This window comes from Myiozetetes cayanensis, unplaced genomic scaffold (assembly GCF_022539395.1).
Source record: "Myiozetetes cayanensis isolate MyiCay16 unplaced genomic scaffold, myiCay2020 scf1, whole genome shotgun sequence".
NCBI classification, from domain to species: domain Eukaryota; kingdom Metazoa; phylum Chordata; class Aves; order Passeriformes; family Tyrannidae; genus Myiozetetes; species Myiozetetes cayanensis.
The window spans coordinates 82,803,730-82,820,154 of NW_026086604.1; the positions used below are offsets into that span (position 1 = coordinate 82,803,730).

Sequence of the window (16,425 nt, forward strand, 5' to 3'; positions counted from 1 at the left end):
AACTTCATATGGTTTGCATTTTTTGTAACAGCTCTCCTGACTCTAATATAAGACAGGTTTTAATTTTGTTTTGGGTAAGTGGATGTGCTTACAGTCTCACACCCACAATTCCATGGCTTTAAATAGAATCACTCCCAGGGTGCATAAAAGAACACATGCTGTTATGTGAAGGATTTATCCAGGATGCCAGGATTGTATTTATTGCTGGGAACAAACTGAATAAAATTTTCTATTCCTTTCTGACACAAGCCCATGGAGAGCAGTTGTATCTATGGTTTTAATGCAGATCCTTCCCTTTCCCTGACTTATTTTTTGGTGCAACAAAATACTGTTGCAGAAATAATAATTACTAATAACGGTGGAATCAGAATGACCAGAACAAGCCAAGGGAACATCAATGTGAAATGCCTCCAAATGTATTTTTGAGTATGCTCAAAAGAAATCCTCATGTTGCCTTTTCACATCTGCGCTGCACAGAGAGACTTCTAAAACACATCCTTTGGTTTCTGGAATTGTTTTACTGTTGTCTTTTTCCAGCTGAAATTTCCATACCCCAATTTTAGATGGCATAAACCATGAGCAGGTATCTAACCCTGAGCGTGGTCAGAGCAACAGTAATGCGAACACTGAGGCAGCAAGTCTGTGAGGCAGATTCCTCTGTCCTAGGGCTTGGGTTTAAACTGCCAGATTCTTTGCATAAGCTGCTATATCACATGGTGGCCATTTTGGGTATTGTTGGCCTAAAATTGAACTTGTGACATGAGGTAAAAATAAAAAAGAAAATAAATCCCTCTGTATTTCATTACTGTATCCCTGAGGCATCAAAGTCATGCTCTTGTCTCAGTCTATACTCAGCCAAGAGAATTTAGCATCAAATTCCAGAATGTTGTCACCTGAAATGTTCTGGTAAAGGAAAAGAAAAAAAAATCCACGGTACCAGGAATGAGAATACTTTAGCATCTTTGTATTTTTTCAGGTGACTTCTTGCTTTTTATAGTTAGTAAAATAGTGCCTGGTGTACAATTTTATCACTGCATCATATGTAACAATGACATAATGGTGAAAATCTTTTTTACTTCCAACTCCAGTAAAACTGGAATCAAATCAGAAAGTGAAGTTCAATTATGTGTTTAAGGTAGCAGGATCTTTATTTACACAAATTATTCAGATAAGGATAACTTTTCATCTTTAAGAACCAAATAAATAGTAAATGTTTTCCTCAAGAGAAGTAAATTAACATTTCAGGTCGGTTGTTTTAGATTAATAGTCAGGAGTGCAATATCATTTGGAAACTCTTAGCACTCTGAGAATACACATAATGAAGCAGCAGCTCTAGAAATTTGAAGGGGAAACATAAAATAGATTTTAGGTTAATTTTATGTTATTAACTCACTCTATCTCTCTGCATTCTTTTTTAAATAGCACTGTTCATAAATTTTATCTTAGTGCTGTTGCTTTGTTACTGTTACTATCTTAAAGAATTGCTCTTCTTCCTTCCCAGTTATACCCTCAAACATGTATAAACATTATGAAGTGCTGGTTTGTTATCTCTGAGCCTATCTGCCTATGATCTGGCAGTTCTTTGCTGCTCTTACCACTTTTTTACAGTACGACCAGTGGTTTAACCTGAGTCAGGGCCCATTACTGGATAGGCACTGGGTAGATCCCTAGGGCAGACCTACAAACCTTGACTGGAGAAGCTAGCAAGCTGAAGAGGCAGTGCTGACAGATTGGAGGAAAGGCGAGGAATATTTGAGGCGGGGGGGGGGAGGTGGTGGAGGAAGTAATTTTCTGAATCATAGTATGGATAACAGCATTTTTGATCCTGTGGAGATCAGTGGTACTTTGATCCATAGATCATGCTGTTCCTCTGACCTCCATCAAAAGGAGCACACCAGCTTGTGCTTAGCTGTAAGTGTCTGAGCAATCCAGGAAAGAAATACGAGGTAAACAGGTGTCAGAAGCAGGAACTAGGATCTTTTTATAATCAAATTTTGCATTGTAAACAATTTGTGATCAATATCTACATTGTGATCATTATTTTGCGGCTGATAGTTTTGCTCCAGTGAACATGCCAGTACTTGACTTGAAAACCTAGTCTGTTTTCCTGTGGTTAGATCATGGCCCCAACCAGCCCTTCCTGGCATGGGTCCCTAAGACTTCTCTGCCCTCACCACAACCTGGGTACAACCCTTTACTTTAGTGGTGAGTAATCCTGTTAAATGGGAGTCTGCTGCTTTGTGAAGAGGTATTTTGTCTTTCACTCATATAAAAATAGCAGGGAAAATTAATTCTGTAAGGGTAAAAAGGAAGGTGGAAGTGGGTCAAATATCTTTTGGGATTGTCTGCTAGGTGGAGCCTGAGAAACATGTATTTGTTCTATGTTCTTGACTACGTAATACAAATCTGAGTAGTTAAAACTCACCCATACTTTCTGCAATTCAAATTTTTCTTTTTTTTCCTTTCTGTTTAGCTTTGAACTTCTTTCCCTTTCTCTTGAACAAAATTTAAGACAGCTTTTTCTTAGCAATTGTGACAATATCCTCCAAAATTAAAACTAAAGAAACAGAGCATATATGCATCCTTTCTGTATCTTTTCATTTAAGTTACTTTGTGTCACACGTGTCACTTCCAATCTAACCATTTGAAGAATAAACAAACCATTGTGAACGTAAAAATCTGTTCAAAATTTTTTGGCAGGAAAAAAAGACTATATTAATTTTCATTGTTGGTGAGGTTTCCCAACAAGCAGCTTTACTGTTTCTTTTTTGCCTCCAGCTAGCAACTAAAGATCAGTTATAAAACTGTATACGAATACTTCCACGTATTAAAAGAACAATATTTTGACATTCAGTGACACACACCAAAAAAAAAGGGTAATCTAGTTTTTGATAATACAATGAGAACTTTGTGTTCAACCAAGGTGCATGTGAGAAACATCATGTTCCATTAACAGGGAAGGCTGACCTTTAAGGTTTATCTGGATTATAATTCCTGTGGTTTTTATTAATAAAACTGCCTACTAAAGTTTCACGAGTCCTCCCTGAGATCTGTAAAACAATTGGCCTATCTGCTTACAAGAGAAAAGTTAGACAGTATTTCCTAGTATTTCCTACAGATGTGAGGGCTTTTGTTTCAGAAGACATTGATATTGTTTTCATTTGAGATGCTCCACAAAGATTATCAGGTATTTTATTATCTTAGTAACTTTGTAATTGTTGGATTATTACCTTCAAATGTATCAGCTATACTGTTTTAATTTGAAAGAAAAAATCATGGGTCTGAACACAGTTCAGCTCTGAACAAGTTCACATCTAGAGCCAAACCATAGGATTTGACTAAATCAGCAAGCAAGCTTCAGATTGCTTCTCTGACAATTTATCAACTCTCTCTCAACTAGCATACTATCTCTGTACCTATACCCTGGGAGACTTGTTGTTTATTTACTTCCTTGGGATTCTTAAGAGAAATTTTCTATTGTTTCTTATCAAATTATGTGTTTTTTCTCTCAGAGGAAAACGTTTTCATCTCAGATCTGTTCTCATTTTATATTTTTTCTGCCAGTGATGTCTATGCTATGGTTGGCAAATGTCTCTCTTCTGAATGGAAGCAGCTGCCATGTCATAAGTACTCAATGTCTCCTCTGCATGAGTAGAAAGGACAACGCTAAAGGAAAAACTTTGTACACAGACTTTGTAGTCCTTATGTTCAGCATTATTCTGTTAAGGTAGAAGCATATCAAAATGTATTTAAACTGATGAGATCTGATAGATACTTAAATGGTGTTCAAAAGGGTTTTTCCATGAATGGAGGTTCCTTGAGCAACAGAACTTTCTCAAACACTATGATTTTTGGTAATCTGAGAGAACAGGATGATGGCTCTTCAGAGGAAAGGAAGAGGCATGTGTCCTGCACTTCTTGGGCAGCACCTCTTTTGCTGTAGGTTTTGAGAGGGGGTTAAGCATATGAAAAGTGTCACTGGTGTTGCAGTGATAGACAATGACCTTAATCCTGAACTTCAGTTTACCTTTCAAACACAAACTGTAACAGCATAGTAAGGTTCTTGCTTAATGGGTGTGCACCCTTACTTTTAAGTAGCTGTGCAAGAAGGGTTGTAATTTAGGGGAAAAAAGCACAGCAGGACATTGATTATGCATACTCCCACCATATTCCTGCTGTCACTGGCTTTTTGGGAGTATTGGCATGCCTGGCAGCACATCCCTGTGGTTTTCTTTGGCAAGAGCCTCCCTGCTGTGCTTGCCTTGACCTATAACATTGTCAGAAACAAGTACTAAAGCAATAGTCATTACTCTAGACTGAACTCCCATTGTGGCAGGGAGCATGGGATCATGCCCAACACTTTTGCATGCTGGCTCTCAGGCAAAGACAGCTTACACTGTACTCTGATCACAGGAGGTTTTTGCTGCACTTTAGCTTCATTAGTGTTTTTCAGCCATGTGTGTTATGCCTCTGTTGTGTGAAGAACATGAGTAAAGAGATATTTTTTCCCTCTGTTGTGTATTGTATGTAGGTATGACTGTTTCTTTAGATAATCCCCTTATATAACACCATCTCATGCCTACCGGGTACACCCAGTACACACCTATGTTTTTAACAGTTGCAGAAGTCAATCAGATGTGGGTGACTCAGCCAGAGCAGCACCTTGTCTTCCTTCTCTGCCCCTCCAAAAGTAAGTAAATAGATAAACTGGAAGTCAGTTTGGGTTCAGAGCTCTGAGTCAGTGTCCCGTCTCACTTTTCTAAGGCACAATCATCAGTTGTGGTCAGCTCTGTAGCAGCTTGAGAAACCACAGCTGCGTTGTGTCAGGAGCAGCCGGCTGGTGGCATCTGGAACTGCTTCACATCCCAGGCAGGCAGGAAGTGCGTGAGCATGGCATGTCCCCATGTCACACAGCACGGAAGATGCCCAGCAACTTCTTTCAATGCCAGTGCAATTGAGTTGGGACAATGCAGAGAGGGAGGTGGTACAATAGCCCTGTCTTTGTAGCACAAATGGAACAGTCCCTCATGATGCACACAGGAACAGCAGTCATGCCAGGCCTTTGTGCTTGCCATATGGGGAGAAAGTTCTCCTTTGCTGCTACATCCCTGTAAAGGCTCATCATGCTTTGGCCCAAAATGCTCAATTCTCCTTCTCAGTGGTGAGCCCAGCAGGATAGCGACATTTGGGATCACTAGGAAGTACCATATCCAACCCACTGAATGCTTCTGCCCACTTCTAGACAATGGAGTGTGGAATACTGTAAAGACAGAATTTCTTTAAATGGTGATAATGTACTCTTGGGTCTCTCCAGGTGGTGATATTTTCTGACTTAGTCAGAATAGCTCCCTTATTGTTGACAGATTTGAGGTAACCCATGCCTTCTGCAAGTGGTAACTAAGTAGAGCTAGGCATTCACCAGTCTCAGCTTCATCTCTGAAAATAACACAATGCACCATGCATCAGTGTAGAACTATCTGTTCCATCTCCTAAAGTAAACATTACTGATTTGATTTTTTTCTCTGTGTGTGGCAAATACAAAGAAGTCAGAATTTCTCTGTAGAACACCTAGAGATATGTAAGAAAGACTTTTTTTACAGTTTAAGGCTTGGAAAAAAATGTAGTGTAGTACTGCAGGGCAATAGTAACTAGTACTAACAGGAACATTTTCAATTTATCCCACTGTATTCAGTCATATCTGTTTCAGGTCTTGAATTAGATGAGACATATGAAAAGGTTTTACTTATTCTCTTGAAAAAAATTATCTTTTATTTCTGAGAAAGTTGGATTTGTGGGTTTTTTTCTCTTGAATACAAAGATACCTATGTGCCCATTTTAACAATATACAGTGCTAGAGCAGACAGTGAGAAAAAAAGCCCCAAATATATAGAGTTAAACATAACCTCAACTACCGGTCTTTGTTATCCATGGATGACAGCCCAGTTAATAAATGTTTTCTCACTAGGATGCTGGACTGGGAGTTAATGTTGAAACACATCTACAACATACTCCAGATGCTCAAGACAAGCAGACACATCACAACCATAACAACAGTGGCATGCTCAGAATGTACCTATACGGGAGTAGAGTTAGTCGAACTTGGGTTTTCCCACTCACTAGCCCAGGTGCAAACACTATGTAAGCAAAGAATTTTGGGCAGGGAGAAGACTGGCTCATATTCTGGATATGTTGCTTGAAAACGGTGCTTACTACTGGCAGGCATTTATATGGAGAAAAGGGAAGAGGGAAAAGATGAAAGAGGAAAAATTTTGGCAGAGGCTGTAGTTCAGGCATGCAGAACAGATATCCTAGTCCACATAATCATGAAAGTGTGTCTGCTTGCTAGACTTGCTATGTATCTCTTTCCAGTTAGGTTTCTGTCTTTAAATGTAAATGACATAGTGTTGCCTTTAGACTTTGTAACTCACTAGACCAGAGCCAAAAAGAGTTCAAATATGAAAAATGTTTTGTTACATTTGCCATTAAAGGAACAGTCTTATACTAAGAGATTTGAAGCCTGAATTGTTTCCATGGTAGTTTTCTCCTCCTTTTCAACATCTGTCCATGTTACTTGGATTGAGCAAAATATTAGGGAGAAGGCGGAAGAGCTGAACACAAGTAATTTCTTGACTTATCAGCCCATCAAAAAAATCCTTTACAAAGAAATACAGGAAAATCCATGATTCTCCATTTCTGCAACAGAAAAATTCCTAAAATATATGACCTTGTGATGGTTAAAAGATAGCCAAGAGCCGAAGCTGGGCAATGTTTTTATCCCAGTTCAGCCATGTCATGGGTCATGTGGTTCAGCATGTGAACAGGAAGGTGAGAATGGGTGAACTTTTGCCTCAGTTGTACAGTCCATCAGAGAATAAATGGAGCAAATCACTCTGCAGCTGTATCAGGAGGTAAACGGCTGAATACCTCTCACACAGAGGCCTTTGTGTTCTGGACATGATCTAGCATTATGATGGGACGCACTAGGCTGAGGCTTTGTAGCAATTACTAACCCATTATCACGCTAGAACATGAGATCATTTATCTTCTAATTCAGAGTGTCACCTGTTCTTCATTTGCCAGTCAATAACCATTAATTACTTTCAGTGGAAATTTAAACAAAGCTTTTCCCCTCTGTTAAAACCAGTAAGCCATTTAGTAATGATAAATAAACCTAGAGCTGTATCTCCCCCTTTCCTCTCATTCTCAGCCTGGAGTCTGGTGCAATATGAATTCTTAAAGGAAATGCCTAGAAATTGATAGGTCAAGGGCCTTTATTAGTCTGATGTGGGGGGAAGCACATTCCTGGCACTTGCTGTAGGGAAAGCACATCGCTACTGCTTGTACACGTATGTCTCATTGGTTGTCATGGGCTGCACCTGTGGAAATATAGTTTTGACTGTGGAACTTATTTAAAGTTTTTTCTCTCTTCTGGCTTGCCTTGGCATTTTTTTACAGACTTTTCATGCGAACATATTCAAAGCAACAGCATTTCGTCACCCTCCTCAAAGCAAAACAGAACTATCACTTACATTGTCATTTTTAGCGTGTTAATTTTTTTCATACCTGATTGGATTGAGGTAACTATAAGTGCCAACAATTGTGAATGCCAGAGAAAAAAAAAAAAAAAAAGAAGCAGTAGTGATAGTTTCTCAAGTAATTGTTAAGTTAAACATTTCCTGGTAGGATTTGAGGCAAAAATTGCTTTTAGCAGCTTTATCTGCATTGTTTGATCATTGCTAAGTTTATTCTATAAAAATTTACTGCAGTTTAAGTTGTATTTCTAAGACAATGATTGCTTTCTTTTTTGAAATAGTAGATGAGCTGATACACCCAAATACATAAAACCTGGTTGGACCCACTGTTGAAGGCTGGGTTTTATCAGTATTTTGTAGCTGTCTCCTTTGATGTAGGGCATTTTTTATGGTAAAGAGAAACTTTCAATGTTATTTTATATTAATATGCAAAAAGAATGCATAAATATTTTAAATACTCACTGGATTGTTGAATGTTTTGGCATTAAACACCCGCACTAAAATGGTGTCTAATGAATTACAATATTGAGGTGTTTAAAAGTGCAGGAGTGGCAAAAAATTGTTGGAAGTCTGATTATGCTTAGACATTTTAATACTATTTCACCAAAGGTCATAGTAAACAGCAGGTGCTTTTGCTACTATTGCATATTCAGTCAACTTATGTGGCATTTGGGAGTAATGGGTGATTTTTACCAATAAATGAGGTTATATTGTCACATCTCTCTACAGAGCCAAGGTGAAAACTTGAGTTCATTATATATGGGCAACATCCACTAAAGTCAGGAGGAGAACCACTGTCAGTTCTGTCTCTGTCTGACTGTCTAATCTTGGAAATCGTTTTTTGCTCAAATAATGCCCTCTCATATGAGGAAGCACATTGTTTTCATCTGGACTGCTTAATGAAAGCTGAAGATCTGTGAAATTAGGGACTAGGCTAGGAGAACCAGAACTATCAACCACTTATTTTAGATATTCCTGTTACCCTTCTGTGCAGCTGCTACTGCTGTAAATCCTGCAAGCTTGTCCAGTCATGAAGAAACAGGAGTCGGTGATTTACAGTGACCTCTCAAATCAGCAGGGAAACCCCAGTGTTCCAAGAAAGCTCATATGAGAGATACAAGTTAAGACATCTCCTCCCCACAAGAGGAGTTTCATTAGCCAGTTGGGTATTTCTGCGTCATTGGTTAGGATGTTCAATCCTGGAAAGGAAAAATAAAGTTGCTGCCATTGTCCTGCCCAGCAGGTCATCTCCCTAAAGCACAATTAATGTCAAGGGCTTACACAGCAGTGCCCAAAACCCAGCCTTCCATGCACGTTCAAGGAGCAAAAGGGTTCAAAAGGAACATGTTAATAAAGTCTTGTCAAAACTTTGGAAGATGCATAAAATATTAACTGGGAAGAAAAATGGTTTGCAAATAGAACCATTTAAGTGGAATGTATCGCCTTGCTATGCAGGACACTGATTTATTAAGAATAGGAGGGAAAAATTGAATATTTCAGGTGGTATTTACCAAGAGAAACTGAGCTGTCCCAAAGCTTTTATTAATCTGATTTGCAGAGTATCCACTACCATCAAGGGACCTACTAAAGTTGTTTTCTTTAAAGCTGATGTGAAGAGGTCAATGCAAATAGCATCATGGATTACACTGTGAGAGGATGACAGTCCTTTTTACCATATGGAGAGAGAGTTGAATTATTTTGTTTTCCTTTTTTGGTTATTTATTAAATGAAGATCATACCATACAGGTATTCCCTTTTCCTCTCCAAAGGAAATGAAGTGTTTGCATCATTTTGATTGATCTAAAGTAATAATTATTCTGTCCACCTACACCTCCTATGCACTCAAATAGTCGAGTCACTGCAGCAGTGCCTTTCACATTAGAAAACTGAAATGTACCTGCTGCCATACCTTAGACAAGTCACACGTGTCTTTGCATGCTTCTTTTTCCATCTGTTTTCCGTTTTTCATGCTGACTTAGCTGGCCAGGCCTCTGAGATGGCGCTCATCCATCATTATTTTTTTGTGGGAGGGGACTCTGTGAAAGACTGCTGCAGGAACTAAACCTGCTCCCCTGAAATGCAAATGTGTTGACAATCCCATGAAGTGTTCCTTCGAAACACATTGCGAACCTTTTGCTGCACGAACAGTTCTCTGAAAGTGATGTTAATGGTTGTCTCACTTTTCCACCAGTGTTTTCTGTTTTCCTGTGTCAAAAGAAAATGTTTCTTCTACAATGCTTTCGTATGTAACATTCAGCCCATATTCAGCAGGAAAAACAGATTAATTAGCTCAAATACACTGTTAAGCATTCTTATTTACCTTTTAAACTCTTTTACTCTTAATTAAAATCTTCACTTGGACAAAACAAATGTGACAGAAGAAAGAGCCAAAAGGATCCATATTTTCGTGTTTCAGTGTATTTAACATCATTCTGTAACAAACATACAACAGCACTCTGGGCTGAAACATTACAAAATTTTGTTCTTTTCCCCATATCAATGTCAATTCATGCAGTGCTTTAAATAAGTGAATCCACACTGTTGAGCACTAAACCAAGTCTCAGTGTTCAAAAGTAAACATATTAAAGTCTCCCCTGCAGAAACCCCTGCTGTGAAACAAATTGAAAATCAAATACAGCGTTGTTTTCTATAATAAGAAATAATTGAACTCTTTTTAGAGTTGCACTGAACTAGTTAATGGCCACCGTGTAAGGAAAGTGCTAATATCCCCGGCTTGGGATGTATGTGTGTATGTCTAGTAATTTCCAAATCAAAAATGCAGTAATACAATATCATGTACCAAAGGGGCCACTTACATGTGCACTGAATCTGACTTTGTTTATCTTTCCACAGGCCATGTGGCTGATGTTGCAAACGGATGAGCCTGAGGACTTTGTCATAGCTACTGGGGAGGTCCACAGTGTCCGCGAATTTGTGGAGAAGTCCTTCAAGCACATTGGAAAAACCATTGTGTAAGTACAAAGATGAGAGAGCAGCCACAGGTTGAACATTTCTAGCCTGTAACGTTTGCTGTCTTACAGAGTATTGTTTGTCTACATTCTTCTTCCAGCCCCCTCCCCCGCCACCACTTTCTAATAGTAACAGGCACAAACGACTGCCACAGCGGGTATGTCTAGTGTTGCCCTCCAGATCACGAGTGAAAACGTAGGTGGGTTAGTCTTAATTTTTTAATCAAAAAAGTCTTCATTTGCTTTTCTCCCGTTCACTCCTGTCCTGGGGGCAGAGATGCCCCTCCAAAGATGGACACTGTTAGTGCTGTTCGTCATCCTCCCACAAAATGGGCTTTTCCCCCCAATTCTCTATTTTGTGTCCCCAGAGCCCCTCAGTCCTGCTCCCATCCTCTGCTGTCTGAAGAGGTGACACCTGCCAACCCTATTCTTTCCACGGACAGCCTGTCAGCCACACTACAAGGCTTATGTAGCAAACCACTCTACATTCCTATTAGCTCTTCTCCTTCTAAGCCGTAGAAATCTTGAGCAGTGGGTGCAGAATGTTTACAATGCATATTCCACATAGTTTGATTGGAAATACAAAATTCCTTCTCAAGGCCATATAATAAAACCAGGATGGCTTGGTGAGCGCTTTCTGTAATTTATATTTTTATTGTTTATTATTTTTTCAATTTCCCTCCTTCTGTATCTTCTCTGGGCCCCATGCATCAACATACCAATCTCAGCTGGAAAAGGGAGAGGAAAGCCACAGGCTCTTCCATGACGCTAGCACCAGGGCTGTTCCTCGGGCCATCAAAGTCACTTGTGCAGCTGGTGAACTTTTGACAGGGCCAATAAGTTTTACTTGGGAACAAAAACTTGACAAATTCAATAAATATGCAGAAGTGCACAGATATATACAATATTATTTGAACAGCCAGTGGGTGGTTAGGAGGTAATAACATTTTCTCCTCAATGAGTTTTTAGTCTGGTTTCAATTTTTGACATCAGCTTCCAGAAAAAAAAATTCTGATGAGGGAGAGAGAGAATGTATTAACAGTATTTCTAACCCAAAAACTCAGTTTGGGGAATAAGTTTCTCTCCATAATTTTAGCATTTCTTGATAGTGAGATGTCCCTGTTATCACACATTGTGCCATATGCCTTAAACAATAGTGAGCTTTGAGAGGATAAAGAGGAGTTAGTAGGAGCTCTAGTAATAGCTTTGCCTTTCTTATTTTTTCTTCACTTTTTATAGTTTGGTTTCTTGTATTTATAAAATAATTCACCCTAGTAAGCATGGATAAGAAAATGCTGCAAATTCAATTGCTCTATGTAAGAAAGAATTCTAGTGATTTTGAGAACTAGTCCCTGTCTAGTATTATTTACCAAAGCAAGAATGAATGTTTGGTGAACAACTTTTTTTTTTTTTTCCAATTTTGATTACCTATAATTAGAAAATTATACATATAGGTTGGTACCTATCTGAATGTCTTTATTTGCAGTGGTTTCTTTTGATGTTAGTAAATATATCCACTAGTTTAAAATTGAGCTCCCTGCTTTGGAGTTGGCCTAAGAAGTCTCAGCATTTCCCAAGAGTGACAAATCCACATGTATTTTTTAGAAGGCAAATTAAGCCCCCAAGAAAACCTAAAGGAAATAATATGTCCACAATAAAAGTGAAAGTACTTTTATTAATAGCTTCTGTTATAGAGGGGATATTAAAGGCTTACTTTAGATTTAGTTGTTCCTAACACTCAGAATTTTGTGTCCTGTTTAATTTTTGCTCACATATGGCTCCATGTGGTGGACTGCATATCATTCATGTTCATGTTTACTGCAGTCAGTGTTTGGATCGAATCAATCAGTCACAAGTTTCTCCCTTAGAAAAACTTCACAATATGACTCCAAATGATGAGGTAGGGCAGGTATTTTCTGTGTACAAAGGCGTAGTTGATTTTTTTATTGCTAGTCAAAAAAAGTAATTTTCAAAAATTGTATAAGAACTCACATGACACCAAGTGACATGGATTTTTAAGAACATAAATCACTTTAGAAATGGGGGCTTGGCTCTTCTGAAATTTTTCTTTCCTGCGAACAATTTATTCATTCTTTACGCCATTTACAGTGTGTAACTATACATATGGAGACTAAGGTGACATTTAACTGCTAATGATAATTTTTTTGCTGATCATTTTGGCAATGGTGCAATTCTGAACATTTTGGATATAGTCTGTCCAGATAAACCAACCATTCTTTCTACATGATCTCAGGGTGGGAATAACGTCTCAACAGACCCACTACTCATCTTTCAAATTGCACTAGACATAAAATATTTCTCTGGATTTGGAAAGTTTTGTTAAGAACCTCCACAATTTTTCTAGGTGTCAACCTGACCCATGCGCACACAGGCACACTCCTTGTCCTCGCTGGCTTCTTGGCCAGCCGGCTGGTAACCTCTCACATTCTTTGAAACCCCCAACAGCTTTCCACTCCCACCTCCTCCAGTTTGAATATATCTTCTTCAGGGAGTAACCTGGCAGCAAAATCCTCCCTTTTAGCATTGTGGGACTCCAGTGGCGAGTCCCATTGATCTGTTACTTTACAATTTATGAGGCACCTAAGAAGCAGTGCACCAGAGTGTAATTGCTAAACAATTTCCTGCAGGGACAGCTGCTTTCTTCCTATCTCCCTTCCTCAGAGTTGTGTTGAGTTGTTTGGGGTTCCTGGGGTTTTTGCAGGGTTACTGGTATTATGAAGTTTTGCAACCTCAAAAACTTATCTGGGAAATTTACAGCACCTTTCCCACTGCTATAAGTGATGGCACAGCTTCCCAGTATTGCCGTACAATCCGCCTTTCAAAATTGATGGAATGATGGAGTAAATGACCAGGATGGATGTTGTGGCAAACGATTGGCAGAGCTCATGCCACATCTGAGAACACTGGGCACATGTGCAGGGACTCCTAACTCTTTGTGCTTTGTCGGGGAAATTTATGTAAAATCTTAGCTGTCACATCATGTTAGTGCAATAGAGAACAGGAAGAAAAGCAATCCTGGCTTTTCACCAACCAACTAAAAATATGAATTTTATTTTGTTAGTTTTCTTGTCTTCCTAATAATTCACATTAACTTTTACAGCTGAAAATCCAGGACAGCCTAAAAAGTCTTTCCAAGAACATAACATAATATTCTGTTCTAGGCAGTCATTAGCACATGTCAGGACTATGTCTTCCAGCCAAAATAAGAGAGAGAGAAATTTTACTACATTTTTGTAACTAATGAAATGTACAGCTGCAATAAGGCTGATTCTCTCTCTGAAATTGACTGTAAACTGTACACAGAAGTTCATCTAACTTGTCTGGTTTTTTTCTTCTAACATTTCTTTTTCAAGGAAGAAATTTCAAACTATATTTATATAGTCCTCTGAATCATTCAAATTCAGTCCTTTGTACTAACAGGAAAGCCTCAGAGCTACAAATATTTTCCCTTGTAAGGATTACATTTTTTTTTTCTTTTACTTTCCCTTCTACTTATTACTAATTAAGTAGTACTTGGGGGAAACACTTCCCGCCTATAATTTGAACTACAGCAGGGTACACGAAACAGGCAAACGCTTGTCTTGACTAATTTTCTGTCATTAATCTTATTAAATTAGAACAGGATTGCGAAGATAGCCTGAAACCACTACAGCACTCAGAGATCTTTGCAGACTGCTAGAAAGACTGCTGTCTGCAAATGTGGAAAGCAGAAAAAAAAGACAAAGAAAAGAAAAAACTGTTCAAGCTGCAGAAAGATTTATTGTGGGTTTTATTAATATAAAAAATACATGCACATTTGTTACAGAAATAGTAATTGCTTCCAGGATTAGAATTAATTCAGAAAAAATGAATATTTTACTCCAGTCATTTGGCTCTACATACAAATATTATCTTAACTAACGTGGTAGTTGGTCTTACAAAAGATCATCCTAAAAAGAGGAAGTTTGCTGATAATCTATAACGTCTAACAAGGTGAACTACTAACAGAAGTGGAGCAGTGGCCTCTTCAGTGACAATGAAGGTTGAAATGAGATTGAACTGAGGGAGGAGGGTTTTTCTGGTTTGTTTGTGGGTTTGGTTTTTTTTTTTTTTTAGCCTGAAATAGAAGGTTGGGTTACAGAAAAACATGAGATTTGAAGGATTGCTGTGAGAATGGAAAGCCAACAATATGTTAATAATGGTGCTGTGGGGACATGGAAGAGGAGCCATCAGAAGTTATCAGCAAAACAGCTGCTATTTCCAGTCTGGTTTGCGCACCAAAAAGTGCTGGCTAGCTAGTGCTACGTGTTGTAATTACCAGCTCAAGAAACTCAGAAGCTTTCAGATAAAGAAGAAGGGAACAGGATCTCATGCAGGAACTGTAGGCATTTTGAAGAGAGTTGAAAGGAACCCAGCCAGGTTGGTGAAGAATGCTGGCCTGGGTGAACCCACACAAGCACAGGTCCTTGCTTAGGACTGTTCCACTTTTGTCACCGTTCTTGAAGCAGAGTATGTATTTTAGGGGGCATTTAACCCACTTCAACTGAGTAATTAACTCTTACAACTGAGCAGGTTTTCATTACTTTCTTATTGATATAAGGTTTTATCTGTAGGCAGACCCAATAATAGTTCTGTTTCACAATTCAGATTAAGGTTGGAAGACTGTAATAATGTCATTATCTGATTTTATGCTTTCTAAGAGGTATGAGAGTTTATCCTATACGAAGACTGGGTGAGAATGAAATGTGGTGTTTCATGGGAAATTCCATATTCCCCGCCCCCAAAATTAAATTATTTCTCACAAATGCAATTTGGGAAAATATCTGATTTCAAGTCAGCTGGACATATATTTAAAGAAAGAATAACTTAAATAGAAGTTTTGAAGCCATTTGAAAGAAAAAAATCGATTCTGAAAATGTCAAAGCATCTCTTTTATAAGCTATTAATATAATTTTGTTTCAGGCTGACACTAATGTAACTTACTTGAAATTACAACTTTTCTCTCCATAATGCTTTGATTTTCACTGAAGCATTACTATTGTTTCAGAAACATTTTCTTCTCAACACCAACTTTCACAAAAGGGAGTGAAGGGATACAACTTCAAAAGCTTTCCAATTAACTGAAAAGAAGCAATAAAAAAAAAGAAACAAAAAATAGGGAGCCTAGCATGTATTATTTTTTAAAGTCTTGTAACATGGGGAGTCACAATTTAGATTTTTGAAATTTGAGCTTGACAATGCTTGCACTACAACAACTATAGCATTATTTTAACTGTGTTTGTCTAGTTTAAAAAAGCATCGAAGAGCTGATTCATCAGAGCTTTTGCAAAAGAAATTTTAGGTACATTCCTTTATGGAATACTTTTCCTTTTGATTTAAGCACAAGGTTGTGGTTACACAATCCCTATATCCTTGACTGCTTTGATGCGTCAGAGCTGCTGGCGAGGTTGGTGGTTGAGTTGGTGGCAAAGGAACATATGAAGAGTTATACTTAGGGTTTTCCTACAAAAGATTACTTGCAAAAGATATTAATGATCTGTTATATGGTGTCAGTTTTGCTGTTTATAAAGTGCCAAGACAGAATGAAGTGCTTTGGCTTAATTTTGCATGCAACAGAAATCAGGCCACAGATCTGAGAAGTCTACACAAATGGTATATCGTATTACCTATGGAGGAAGAGCAAAATTTTCCTAAAATTTTATTTTTGTTCAATTTATTGTTCACTTTTAAATGTAAAAATATTTTCTATTGCCATATATTTCATTTTAAAGGTGTACATGATTGTTTTATTTTCCATAAAGAGGCTGAGCAGCTGTAGGCACTAGTGGTTTTAAATAATTTTTTAAATACCATCAGTTCTGTTTCTATGTAAAGATCAAACAAGGGCATGAAATTCATATACTTGTTCAATTTATCTGTGCTTC

General features: G+C 38.1%; 1 protein-coding gene across 1 annotated transcript in view; it reads left to right on the plus strand.

The window, feature by feature from the left end:
- GMDS (GDP-mannose 4,6-dehydratase) overlaps nucleotides 1–16,425 on the plus strand; it is a 407,246-nt gene that overhangs the window by 313,965 nt on the left and 76,856 nt on the right. Inside the window, exon 8 of the mRNA XM_050313665.1 lies at nucleotides 10,386–10,504. Coding sequence (XP_050169622.1) covers nucleotides 10,386–10,504 — 119 coding nt within the window. The remainder of the gene's footprint in view (nucleotides 1–10,385; nucleotides 10,505–16,425) is intronic.